The 15020-nt window shown below is 36.2% G+C and overlaps 1 protein-coding gene across 1 annotated transcript; it reads right to left on the bottom strand.

Moving 5' to 3' along the window:
- Window positions 1-6376: 6376 nt before the first annotated feature.
- faim2a (Fas apoptotic inhibitory molecule 2a) lies at window positions 6377-14019 on the bottom strand. Its single transcript, XM_052128574.1, has 12 exons — window positions 13948-14019; window positions 11802-11966; window positions 11577-11710; window positions 11306-11370; window positions 11151-11204; window positions 11003-11053; window positions 10795-10834; window positions 10612-10649; window positions 9317-9404; window positions 9138-9233; window positions 8132-8185; window positions 6377-8042 (listed from the first exon to the last, which is right to left on the bottom strand). Exons 2-12 carry the CDS (start codon window positions 11956-11958, stop codon window positions 7896-7898), a joined length of 924 nt encoding a protein of 307 aa, XP_051984534.1. The 5' UTR covers window positions 11959-11966; window positions 13948-14019; the 3' UTR covers window positions 6377-7895.
- Window positions 14020-15020: the final 1001 nt, after the last annotated feature.

The following is a 15020-nucleotide window of genomic DNA, read 5'->3' as shown; positions in this document are numbered from 1 at the left end:
CAATAAATCGGTTATCTGACTTTTCCACCACTACCTTCCTCCACGCTACAAGCTTCTCCTTGGCATTTAAAGCTTAGCTTGGCAAGCACTGTAAATGCTCAGTTAACTGTCCTAGTTACTGGCATTAATGTGATTTGTGCACATTCTCATAAGTCACTTTGGAAAACAAGGCCTATTAAAAACCCAACAGTAAATGTAAATATTACTGTAAATTAGGGGTGCAGTTGAACCTTTGTGCATCAGGGGTGCAGTTGAACCTTTGTGCATCAGAATTCCTGCCATATTTCCTAACAGCACATGCTGATCAGGATGACCTGAAGCCTGTCCAAGCTCAACAGCCTACTTCACATAAGCTAGTGACTCGTCATGTTTCCCTTGCAGGTCTAACACGGTAGCCAGGTCACTCATAAGAACCAGACTCTGAAACAGATTACAGAATTGATTGTAATGTAATGTTTATTTATTTCATTAGCCATTAGTTTAAATTCACAAACAGAATGTAACTTCATTACCTGTGGGTGGGACTCTCCTTGCTCCTCCTGGCAGATCTGCAGGGTATGCCTGCAGTCCCATGTGAAATGCTGATTAGATGCCAAATAACGTGCCCTTGCATCAAGACTAAGACCCAGTAGCAACATGGTGTCTTTACACTCCACCTCTAGTCAGAAAAGCCACAAAAATTCAGTATAATATGGATACTAATACTACAAATATAACACAATGTATTTCAATGTGGCATAGTAAAAAGTGCACCAGTATGAGTGTTGTATGTTGGTGTGATACCTGACATGCTTTCTGGTGGAATGTCCTTCTGTTTATCAATCTTGGCCTCTAAAGACTCAGTGCAGAACTGGAAGCCATGCTCCGCTAACTCTTTCCAGGAAGTGAACAGTTTGAGTTACTGAACACTGGAGAGGTCAACAGGTCAACTGACTCAATGTTTTCCTCGCCTACTTCACTCTTTCAGCTGAGGACCAGAACTCACTTGTTTTGTGAGGCACATATACAGAGATAAAAGAGGAAACAAAACATACAGAGGCTGACCTTTTCTCATTGTTTTGTGGGGTCTATCAGATAAACTGTCAATCACTGTTTAAAAAAAGGAATCGATAAAAAAGACAACATGAAACTCATGGCTGCTTTTAACAGCTTCTCAGCCTGCAACAGGGGACAAGAATAAGAGTCACATGCTCACATTTATTCCAGATGTACATGCTAAAGTAGAGTAGTGAGTCATTGGAGTAGGGCAGAGGGAAGAGCACCCTCATCCTTACTCGCATTATCCAGCTGACCTTGAACAAACGCAAGATTCACCATCAGTGGAGATAGAGAAACATTAAACTCATTTTATGCCCAATAAATTTAATGGGGCTTTAGTAATAATTTATTTGGCAAGAAGAACTCCAAACAAAACAGAATTGGGCTGCACTGAAATTGAGGACAATATCTGGGGGAAAAAAAGCATACCAGGCTGTATGTGTATTTGATGGCATCATTATTGTGCATCTGATTTGCCAGTCGAACAGCTTTGTGTAAGAAAACATTGGCTGCATCCAGTTCACCAATCATCATGCTGTACTATGGAGGAGGTTGAGTAACTGTCAGGCTTTATTAAAATCACTCTGAATATAATTTGGCCAATACGCACACATTTTAATGCAAAGAACTTAATTAATAGTTCACACAAAGATGAAAATTATGTCATCATTTACTCACCTTCATGCCGTCCAAGATGCATATGACTTCCTGTCTTCTGCAGAACACAAACAAAAATTTCTAGAAGAATATCTCAGCTCTGTAGGTCCATAAATTTTAAGTGAATGGTGACCAAAACTTTGAAGCTCCAAAAAGCACATAAAGGCAGTGTATGACTCCAGTGGTTAAATTCATGTCTTTGGATGTGATCCAAACATTTTGGGTGAGAAAATATGAAAACATAACTCCTTCTATAGGCATGATCATGATTTCAAGCTAGACTTTCTAGTGCTTGATGCATGCGTAGAACACCAGCTGCCACTAAGAAGTGTAATCGAGTTTGAAATCATGATCGCCAAGAAGACTGCTAATGTCAAAATTTGTAGTGAAAAAGGAGTTACATTTTGATCTGTTATTACTCAAAATCGATTTTACCACTGAAGTCTTATAGATTAATTTAAGCTGCCTTTGTGCTTTTTGGAGCTTCAAAGTTTTGGTCACCATTCACTTGCATTGTATGAACCTAAAGAACTGACATATTTTTCTAAAAATCTTTGTGTTCAGCAGAAGAAGAAAAAATTCATACACATCTTGGATGGCCTGAGGAGGAGTAAATAATGAGAGAATTTTCAATTTGGGTGAACTATTCCTTTAAATAAACAACCAAATCTTCAGAAAGAAATTCATTTAATATAATCTTTATTATTGAATTTTTTTTTGTATGTTTTCCACATGAATCTAATTTAATTAGATTTGGAGATATCCATCTGATCTGGAAATATATATATGGTGATTTCTTGCTCTCTTTTCATCTACTATGACTAATATATTTTTGGTACTGTCTATTTTTTGGTGATGCTTAATGTGGTTTGATTTTTATAACGTTAGTAAATCGAAAGATAATGAATATTTATAGTTATTATTTTACTTTATTGATACACCATAGTCTATTTTTATTATTCTTGTTTTTTTTCTCTCTTCTTATAATTGCGCATTTATTTCTTTGTACCTTGAGTTATAGTCTAACAAATGTTGTCTAGCAAGTCAGTCCACTCTCGTGCAGCTCCTATCTAATTGAATGGGAAAAGACCAAAACCTCAAAAAGGGTTGGCCAAGATTATGATAAAATAAAAATGTTCAAATCAGCAGTAAAATCTGGCAATACTGGACTCGCAAATTGTGATTATTTACATCATATTACGCTAAAAACGCAATTTTCCCGGTTTATATATCTAATGCGCTTGCGCGTTCTAGAGTTGATTGACAGATGTCTACAGATAAAATATGATTGGCTCTTTTAACCATAAGGCGGGACTTCCTTTCTACTTCCGTTGACCGTTGGGTGCACCAATTTCTCCCATTCGTTTTAATAGAAGTGTCCCGTCTCTGCTGAATTATCTCTGATTCTGCTCGTTATACTGTATTCTATTCTATACATTTTAAAATAATATATTGATTTGATTCTGTGGTGTTTGCATTTTGCATTAAATGTATTATGTATACTGTAAACAATTAAAAGTTAGAATAAAAAAAAATTTGTTAATAGGTTATATCAGATTTTGAATCACAGATGTTTGTTAATTGGTCTTGACTTGAAATATTGAGCAAGCTAACGCATACATTTTGATGGTAATTAACTTTAAATGTAACTATTTGGCTGAATTTAAAATTACCATGTAATCTCAAATTAAATACTTAAAGTAGAGAAGGAACGTAATTTAATTAAGCAAACAACTCAATTACAACATATAAACTAGCTAGTACAGTGAATGCAAGCATGCTAATTTGAACCACTATATAGATTAGCACAGCAATTTCTCAATGAGAAAGTAACACCTTTTGTATGAGGGTCAGTAACTCAGTGGTTGTTTGTGCTAGGTCTCTCAAATTTTGATACATACTATCCATATCTGACTTCTACAAATATAACTCTCTTGGAAATCTACTACACAATCACAGATGATGTGAGTTAGTGTCAAATACAAAGAGTTCCGTTGTTACAACCCACCCCACAACTGGGGTGAGTTGTAACACTAGCTGGGGATGGATGTAACAATGAGAGGTAATTTGTTAAAATAAGATCCACACTATACAATTTATACAAGAACTTTATTGAAGAATAAAGAAGACATTGTATTAAATTAGATGAACAATTTAAAGTTACAAAAACACTTAATTTTTCAAAATTTTACATTACCAGAAAAATATTTCTGTGTGTTTGAGTGTGTGTGTGTGTGTGTGTGTGTGTGTGTGGACTGTATTCCTGAATGTGCATGTGTCACAGGTTCAATCACTGTCACAATTGTGGCAAATGTAGACTGCTGCCCCTGAAGTGCAGGCTTTGCGGGCCCAGAACTGAGTTTACACACCCATATTTATTCTTTCTTCTTCTTTCTGCTTTCTTCTTTTGCCCCTTTCCAGATGGCAGGGTTATTCTTTTTTTTTTAATACTTTTTTAATGGTCCTCTTCCTTGCTTCCTCTTCAAGTTGCCTGTCAGGATTTCTGATTTCATCTTTCTCTTTCCACTGGCAGTCTTCAATGGTCCTGCTTTGGGAAATGGATGGAGAAACCTTTTTGAGCAGCTTGAGTTGAGAGGTCCGGCTGAGTCTGAGAAAAGGCTTGACCTGCCTGGTCAACTGGAAAAGAGGCTTGGGCTGGCTAAGCTGAGGTGGAGGCTTGGGCTGGCTAAACTGAGGTGGACACTTGGGCTGGCTAAGCTGAGGTGGAGGCTTGGGCTGGCTAAACTGAGGTGGACGCTTGGGCTGGCTAAGCTGAGGTGGAGGCTTGGGCTGGCTAAACTGAGGTGGACGCTTGGGCTGGCTAAACTGAGGTGGAGGCTTGGGCTGGCTAAACTGAGGTGGACGCTTGGGCTGGCTAAACTGAGGTGGACTCTTGGGCTGGCTAAGCTGAGGTGGAGGCTTGGGCTGGCTAAACTGAGGTGGAGACCAGGGAGGCAGGTGGTTCAGGGTGATCTGTGACCTGTGATGGTGCATAGTCACACTCCTCAAAAATGTCTGGATTGAAAGGCCAAATGCCTGTACATCTAAAACCATCTTGTATGTTTTTTGGCGTAGCAGCATTGGGGAATGCAGTCTCGACCAGGCTTGGGATGTCATAGACTGTCATTGTTTTAGCAGGATTGATTCTCATCCATGCATCACTGGCTGTGTTGATCAACTCCTTGAATGGACCATAGACACTACGATCAAGGGCCAGTAGCTTATGAGAACAGTTGGGTGGGAAAGAAATGAGCTCTATCCCATTTCATTTGCAGTTAGTGACTGCCTTTATCAAAAGGGTATAGTTGTAACATATTTTATGAACTGTTACAACAATCCCCACAACAACCAGCCATTACATAGCTAACTGTTTAGGGTATGTAGGTTTGAAGTTAGCATGAATGCAAAGACATGCCACTTCTCATGTGAGCTCGAAATGGAAATGGGAGTCTACGATATTGATGACATCACCGCAGCTCTTTTCTGATTGGTCAAACTGTCCATGTTACAACTAACCCAGTGTTACAACACTCCCCGGTCTCCCTACCTGTCCTCAACCTAAACTCAAGCTCCACTACCACCAAATCGTAACCCCCAAAATTTCAACATAACTAAATAACACAATATATTAAACACTTTTAGATTCATCTTGCGCAAAGACATTACTTTTAACATGTACTCACTCTGTCATGGCACGTAAAGCATGCTAGGAATAAGACATCTCCTGCCTAGTTTCAATTAACCAAATGAAAAATATTCAAGTTGTCCCCACACAAATAGATTAAGGAAAGCTTGAATAAAATGAACGAGGAATGCCCAATAGCCAACATCTCAAACCAAAGCTTTTTGAAGTAATTTGTAGTTTCACCAACTGTTGAACTCTACAGAGCTGCATGACAATAGTATCTGCATCTACGCTCTCAGTGCAACATTAGGTTGAGAGGCTACTCAACGTCTTTAAGTTCAATTGGACAATTAAAATTTCTGTAAATTTAAAGTTCTTTAAACTCAAAACAATAAAACAATTCTGGTTACTCAAAATGTGTCAGTTTCATAACCTCAAAAAAAGTTGTAAATACTAATCAAGGTAAATTTATTTGAAATAATTTGTAATTAATAATTCCCTTCTCAATACAATTAATTTGAGCATTAGGGTTTACAATGATATGCAGTATATATTTCCATATGATATTCAACATCGATAGAGACACCTTTTGATTCACTGTTCTGTTTATTCATTTTACTAAAGCACAGATGAGGTTACAAAACACACAATATCCCGTTATTACCCACTGGCCACCATGTTGAAATTTTTTTACTGTTCTAGGTTAGCACACAGTGAGAGACACCATGTAAGAGTATCTGTACCACAGATCATGCAGTAATTATAGGTATTAGTTTTGTAGACACAGAAGTGCGCAGAGGAAAGGCATAGGGTGATCCACAAACAAAAAGTCACTCAAACTTAGTATATGCACATGAACAATAATAACTGCACAAAAATGACATAGATCACCTTATTGAAAATGTAAATCCTATGAAAAAAAATAAAATCAAAACCAAACATGTTCTGAACTGAGCTTTCAATGCCAATAGAGCCTTTTAACATGTTTTATATATATATATATATATATATATATATATATATATATATATATATATATATATATATATAAAATGAACAATTGTTGCACATGTAAAATGTAAATTTGAAAAAATATTACAGTGTTTTTTAAACTGCCACTTAATCTTCACTGATAGCAATGCCTTAAAGAAATAATGGGATCATGAGGCTCTACTCAAATCCCTTATTCCCCATTGGGCAAAATAAAGTATCAGTCTAGAAGATAAATGTTTAATTTACAGAAATAGTACAAAGATGCAAGCAAAGAGGAATGTTGTTAAAGCATAAATTACCTAAAAAATGCAATAAAACTTAAGTTCAGATATAAGGAAAACCTTTCCAAATGAAAAAGTTAATCTCTAGACCTATATGTTCTTAAGAGACAAAGATGTACTGTATATTAGAACCCATGAAAAATAAGCCCATGTATGAAGCACATGATACCTACCTTCTTTTGTGTCTTATGAATGTGATAAATTCTGATTTTATTAGCAAGTTATCTCTTTTCATATTAGCCAGTGCCTGCTAATTCAGTATCTAAAACATTTTACTCAAAGGAGATTTTTTTTTAAGCAATCAAGAGTCTTGAAAATAAGCAAAAACACTCAAGCATTACACAGCTTACACAAGTCAGGCAATTTGTAGACTTACATTGTAGACCTCACGACTGACTTGTTAAATCAAGTGCCACAATCAAAAACTCTGCCATCATCATACGACAGAGTTACATTTGGCACACAGTATATATTTTACAGATCTGACTGCATATGTAGAGTAACCATGAAGAAACTCTGCATACAACAACACTGATACCTCATTTTCAAACAGCATTCAAATGAGGCACAAAATATTTACTGACCGCAACAAGGTTCCTGAATGTACAGCTGCCCTCTGAACTCTAGTCAAGAGCAGGTTATTGCACAAAAGGAAAACAAAGATTCACATATAGACCACTCTGGATCAGCTATAATTTCACTGAACAATGTTGCTGAAAACTGACTAATTGAAAACCTAGGACACTGTTATACATTTAGTGATCATCAGCAAAGAGCTGCCTGTCACGCTTAAGATTTTTATTAACTATACAACGGGCAAACGCAGGGATAATACCATTGACACATACTGTCACTATAGTCCCCACAAAATCACACCCAAACACACATTTAATATTTTTCCCCTTATTGTATGCTGGAATTCTATTTTTTATATGGAGATGACTCAGGGCCGTTTAAATCACTTGAACTGAGAAAAATTATTTTCTCAAATGATCACCTTTCTCACACTGACTTTGTGCAGTGATTGTCTACCCTAAAGAACATGTGTTTACATAATCTGATTGACAGTTTGGCTTGCAGCAAGGGTGCATCTTACATGTGCAAATAGCTGCCTAACCATGACCGGGAAATAAAAACAACATCACACATCAAACGTCAACTGTCACACAGAATGAAGGAAGACTGCTCACTCCTCACCAAACCCTGGAGTAATTGATAGGGGTGTGTGTGTCTGTGTATGTGTGTAACAGAGGACAAAGGCTGAACTCGCGCCCGGCCTTAGGGGGCACTATACGAACACCTCACTCACGGCTCCCAAAGAGCTGAAGAAAAAAGAGGAATATGTAGACGACATCCATGTATAGGCAGATGGCTCCAAACACATGCTCCTCAGGATTCAAAGAGTACCGCCGGTTACCAATCAACAGCTGCATATCAAATGCCAAAAACTAAAGGATGACAAAAACAACATAAACATGGCAACATCTCATAATCATAAATTGGATTTGTGATACCTTGCCTTGTTAAGAGTACTCACCAGAGTGAAAACTAGAGCACCAAATCCAGCATAAGCAGTATGCAACCAGGGTATCTAAACAGAAAAAGGGAGATATTTTAACTGCATAATGTTAAGTAAGGGATCATGCACAGTCAGCCGGTAGTAATTGCAAAATAAACCCTGACAGGGTGATCAGGACCCCGACACGAAGCAGAGCATCACCCTGATGGGGTTTATTTTGCAATATCAACTGGTTGACTGTACATTATCCTGCTTATTATATGGAAACTAAGCAAATAAATATATAAATGGACAAAGTATTGATTTATGTTGAAATTTTGTAATTACGTGAGAAGAAATAAATTGCTGAACAGCTAAAATGCATCGCCGGTTTATGTCAGAGTTCTATTGGTGTTTATTTTGTAAAAATGACCGTCTGACTCCACATTATCCAACTTATTACAAGACTACTTGCCAAATAAATAAATAGACATAAAACAATATTTGAGCTGAAATTATTTTATTTTATCTGCAGCGATCACATAGTGATACGAGAAGCAGGATTGATGACTTGCAATACCCGGATGACCGGTCTAATACACCTTAATGTGTGGTTGTTACTCAGATATATCAGACTGCTAGATGGTGCTATTGATCAATCAGAATAGAGTTTTCCATAGAGCCATTATTATTAAGTAAATTTAAAGATCAATGAATTAAGAGTTTTTGTGTCCCTGGGTGTTAGAGGCAATTTATATGAAAGTACACTAATTGCAGATTTATAGGCTCTCTCTTTTGGGAAAACGGACTAAAAATAAATACCACCTGCAATCGCCTAGCAAGTAGCAAATCAGGGCTGTGACATAACAAAACCCCTACTAGCTATTTTCTTTTTTTAACAGGAAATGTGTCAACATAGGACATAAAATTGTGCCCATCGAGTTATTTCATAGGGTCTTTAAGTGATTACGTCACAGCACAAAAGCTTCAAAGTTATGTTTTCTAGGATACATAAATATATTTTTGGAGTTTGCAAGCAGCTTACATATCCAAATGGTGCGGTGAAGAAAAGCAGAAGCCCAGTGATCATCAACACCATCATGAGCGAGAAAAGTAATCCATGACAGGTGGTGAAGTCAATCTGAATTACAGAAGGCAATGCTCTAAAAATTATCCATAATTGAAGCATTTGAAGGAAGTTTAGGAAACACAAAATGAGCTTACTCTGGACTGGAAACAGAAGAGTGTGATGGCCAAGCACACCAGTGCAGTGATACCCACACTCAACATTACCACTTTGGTATTATGATAGCTGTAGATAGAGAGAGAAAACTTAAAATAGTTCTGCATATGATCCAGAAAAGCCTCTACTTGCGGATGGTAACTGGTAGTGCAGTTAGAGGTAGCTTGCTGTATCGCTAAATGAAAAATTATAGTTCTTTTGGTCACCACATTGAAAAAATACAAGAAAACAACAATTCTAAGCAAACAGCTCAATATAGTTCAGTTGAATTTATGCCAAATGACCATATACAAGGGTACTAGTGGGTACAAGTTAGGAGCAGATGCACACATTGTTTTTTATTACCATGTGATGGTTTGACCATAGTTAAGGGATAGTTCACCCAAAAATTCTCTCATCATTTACTCAACCTCAGACCATCCCAGAAACAAAGATTTTTAGAAAAATATTTCTGCTCTGTAGGTCCTCACAATGCAAGAAAATGGGTACCAAAATTTTGAGGCTCCAAAAATCACAGAGAGCATAAACGTTATCCATACAACTCCAGTGGTTGAATCCTTATCTTCAGAAGTGATATGATAATTGTGGGTGAGAAATAGTTCAATTTTTAAGTAATTTGTTTTTACTATAAATCTCTGTTTTCACTTTCACATTTTTTGTTTTTGGCGATTCACATTCTTTGTGCATATCGCCACCTACTGGGCAGGGAGGATCATTTATAGTAAAACAGGACAAAAATATTGATCTGTTTCTCACCCACACCCATCATATTGCTTCTGAAGTCATAGATTTAACCACTTGAATCTTATGGATTACCTTAATGCTGCCTTTATGTGCATTTTGGAGTTTCAAAAATGGTGGTTCCCATTCACTTGAATTGTATGGACCTACATAGCAGAAATATTCTTCTAAAAAGTCTTAATTTGTGTTCAACAGAAGAAAGATAGTCATACACATCTGGGATGGCCTGAGGGTGAGTAAATGATGAGAGAATTTTCATTTTTGAGTGAACTCTCTCTTTAATTGCTGTACAATTTTTTTTTATAAAAATAAAGGACTCCAGACTATCAGATATTTGCAAAAGAATAATTCTTATTAACTAAAATAATAGTATAAATAAATGAATATCATATAAAATAATCTAATTAATATAAACCTGATTACTTAAATATTGCAGCATCTTATTCTTTACAAATAATACCCTCCATATTAATGTTTATCTCGAAGAGTGTACTATTTTGTTTTTGTATGAAAGAGAATAAAATGTTTGCTTTACCTGGCAAGCATGCCAGCCATGTAGGACATTGCAAGGGTCTGAAAATAAAGAAAGATTATTCCCCCTGTTTCTTTATCTAAAAATATAAAATGCACACTGAGCTATGTACAAGTACAGCCTGGCTTTTACATTTACTGTCATTTAACTTGTGAATTACTGACACAATAAAGAAGCATTACTTACAAAAATGCCAAGGAGGATCATGTTGGTAGGGTATCTTCGTCTGTAGATGAAAGAAATATCAAATAGCATTTACAACAAATGCATTTAAACAAATACATAAAAACTAAATACACTGTGTGAATGGCTATCAAAGATCCACACTTTTTGTGAAATCATCTTTTATGCAGTCTCTAACGTGTTGCAAATATGTCATAAATAGGATAATTACCGAGCATTTGTGCTGCATACAAGCATCAGGTATGTTCCCATGAAAGTCATGCTGTACAAAACAAGCCAGTGTCATTCACAAGCCAATGAAAACAGTTGACTAGAAAACTGTCCAAGAGATAACAAAATGCATTGTAGTGATCACTTACTATGATGTAAGATAGAAAACACGATTGTATTGTACAAACTTCCGGACTGGCTCACTGTAGAAGTGAAAGACAGGACATAAATTCTAGGGTGGCATTAAAGAATCACAGGGTTTGTTTGACACTTCCAAATGAATTGTAATGAGTGTTTCACTTACCAAAATGTGAAGAGTGACACTACACTAAATGTGACCATGAGCTGAACCATGAGGATACAGAAGACCTGCAGGAGAAATATATGTCTTAGAAATACAACCAGAAGCAGATGTTTATTTTACCAATTGTTATGTTTATTTTGCTTTGGTACACAGTAATTAGAAACCAGAAAATGAGAAATACATAGCTGTATAGTAAAAATGCTTGAAAAGCTTGTGAGCACAAAACATGCTTGGATAAAATAAAAAATAGAGAGAGCTCTATTCTTCTCACCTTTCTAATAAACATGCGGCGGACATTCTTGTCCTCCCAGTTGCTTCCATTGAGGCCATCAAAGCTACTGCTGGAACTCGGATCAGAGAAGGGTGAAGACATGTCTGTAGCATAAGCATTGGAATAACCTGGACCTTAAAGAATAGACGGTGTGAGAGTCAGACCTTCCACTATTAAGAATGTTCAAAAAGAGAAGACTTTAATTTGCCATTTAATGTCACTCACTAGGGCCGGGATGCACATAAGCCCAGCTAGGGTGCATGGGCATGGTTGGGGGTGGTATCGGAGGTGGCTGGCTGGCATAACTGAAGTTACCAGCTCCTTGTTCTTTATCTCCTGCTGTAGCTTCAGCATAGCTAGGTGGGGCAGCTGGCAGACTCATGGTCAACTCTAAAAGAAAGAAATATTCAAACATTTAAATAAATAAACTGACAAGAAGTTATAATGGATTAGATTTTTAAAAGGAGTATTCCAGGTTCAATCCAAGTTAAAGCTCAATCGACAGCATTTGTGGCTTAATGCTTATTACAACAAAAATTTATTTCAACCTGTCCCTAATTTTCTTAAAAAAAAAAGAAAAGAAGAAATCAGTTACAGTGAGAATACTGGGCTACAATGGATGTAAATGGGGCCAATCCGTAAATGTTAAAATATAAACCATTTCAAAAGTACAGTAAAAAGACTGTATTAACCTGATCTTAGTGTGATAAAATTGCTTACAAACGTTTTCTGTCAAGTTCTACCCAATTTTACAACTTTGTTGCCATGATGATGCAAGGACAAAAACCAGACAAATGACTGTAAAACCTTTAATTTAGATAACTTTATAGGTCAAATAATAGCTACACAAGAAAGATAAATATAGGTCCTTTTATAAAATAATAAGCTTCACATTTCTGCCTTTAATCTTCCAAAAATTGGCCCAAATTACTTTCATTGTAAGTGCCTCACTGTAACCTTTCTTTAAAAAAAAAATTTTTTTAAAGAAAAGGAGGGATGAGATGAAATTAGTTTTGCGGTAATCAACGTTATGCCTCATGCTGTTGATTGAGTATAGTTAAATTGAGAATACTCATCATTTACTCACCCTCATAGCATCCCAGATGTGTATGATTTTTGGTAAAAAATAACTAAGCTCTGTTGGTCCATACAATGCAAGTGAATGGTAAACAAAACATTGAAGCACCAAAAAAGCACTTCTACTCAAGTGATTTAATCCATGTCTTCTGAAGCAATCTAATCGAATTTGGGTGAAAACAGCCCAACATAAAACAAATTTTACATTTTGCCCATTAGACTCAAGGGGTTTAATCCATGTCTTCTGAAGCGATCTAATCGGTTTTGAATGAGAACACACCAAAATATAACAAATTTTCCCCTGTAAATCATGTCAATCATGATTTCAAGATTGATTACACTTCCTAGTGCTTGACACATTCACAGAGCACTAGATGGTGCTCAGAAGTATAATCGAGCTTAAAATCATGATTGCCAAGGAGACTGCTGATGACATGATTTACAGTGAAAAATTAGTTATATTTTGGTCTGTTCTCATTCAAAACTGATTAGATGGCTTCAGAAGACATGGATTAAACCCCTTGAATCTAATGGGTTAATTTTTGCAGACTTAACATGCTTTTATGGAGCTTCAAAGTACTGTCCACTATTCACTTGTATTGTATAGACCTACAGAGCAGAGATATTGTTCTAAAAAATATTGAATGGCATGAGATTGAGTAAATAATTCTAGTTTAACTATTCCTTTAGGAACACTGGATAATTAATTGGTATTTTGCGTCAACAATGGCACTTTACTATTTAAAGGACAACACTTAAATGATGAAAAAATAATTATTAAATGTCTAAATTGAACAATCTCCATATTAACAAATTGCAGAATGCTACCCATCTATAAATGGTTGGCCAAGTATGGCTAGCATAGTAAGTTACAGGTAGTATACCGCATATTTACTATTTTCCATAACGCTTACAAAATTGCCATGCTTTTATATACACGTTTTGTCAAAAGCATTCTGCAATCAAGAACTACAGTGAACATCAGTCCTGACACATACGTTGATCTGGATTGTTACTGCAGATCTGGCTAACGCATATTCAACGTGTCTCATCCTAAACTATGAATGTCAATAAATGTAGTAACACTGTTATACTTAAGTCATTATCAGTGACACTCCCATTCCGACAGGATTGATTTACATGTCGACAGCGCTTAGCTTAGCAAATTTATCGATTACTCGTCAAGCCCATTTTGTCGTGCATGAGACGCAAATTATTTTTGGAAATATCAGCATTAGGACTAAATCGAAATTATTTACCAGCATAAATTAATAATCAAGCTGTTTTAACTTACCTTACTGTAACAGCTAACGTGACAACTGAGGTTCAAGTAACAACAATGAACTCAACCGTGCAGTGACGTACATCCTGTGATTCCGGAAGTGACAAACCAACCATAAAATATTAGAAAGTGAACAGCGGTTAAGCACTAAACCATTGCAGGTTTAAATGTTAACTTTGGGGGCTCTAACTCCCAAAGTACTAGCTATTATATTAATATAGGAGCGCAATACATTAAGTGTATTTGTTTATAAAAGGTTGAGGTGACATGTAGATAAACCATTATGCTCAAGTCAATTCAGGTTACTTCAAAAGGTCTGTTACAACGGATTTCATCCCAACCCCTAAGAAAGCAGTTAAATTAGATGAACATTTTTTACCAACTACTTTAGCCGTGTCAAAATTGTGTTACAAATCAGCAACTTTATGCATAGCAGTTACGAAATCATGACATTAGTTTTGGAATATACAACGATCAGCCACAACATTAAAATCCCTAATATTGTGTAGGTCCCCCTCCTGCTGCCTAAACATCACAAACCACAAAACATACAGTCAGCAGTTCTGTGGACGGTGTTATGCCTTGATGAGAGAGGTCAACAGATCATGGCCAGACTGGTTCAAACCGGCAAAGTCAAAGGTATCAGATAACGGTTCTGGGCAATTGTGGTGAGAAGAATCTCAATGCAATACTGCGATGTAGGTTGGTGCTGTTTTGGTGGCACAAGGGGGACCTACACAATATTAGGCAGGTGGTTTTAATGTTGTACCAGATCATTGTATGAGCAATTAGCATCAGCAAGTTTTTATAAAACATTACCTTTAACAATTTATCTGAACAGAGTTCAGGTTTCTCAGATCTGTAAGAAATTGATGCAATAGATAGAACAAACTGCAAAAGACAAACCTCTGTTAAAGCTGAAAAAAAAAGGAATGCCACAAATAAACACTTTAATATCTCAATATTTCCAATACAACTTTAAACAATGAGAAAAAAAAAAAATAAAAAAAATCTACTTTTATATTTCAGCCATTGTCCTATAAACCTGAACAGTCACATGACAGGACAGTTCTAATAAACAAAAT

The sequence above is a fragment of the Xyrauchen texanus genome, chromosome 6 (genome assembly GCF_025860055.1).
Source record: "Xyrauchen texanus isolate HMW12.3.18 chromosome 6, RBS_HiC_50CHRs, whole genome shotgun sequence".
NCBI lineage: Eukaryota > Metazoa > Chordata > Actinopteri > Cypriniformes > Catostomidae > Xyrauchen > Xyrauchen texanus.
This window is presented reverse-complemented; position numbering and strand designations above follow the sequence as displayed.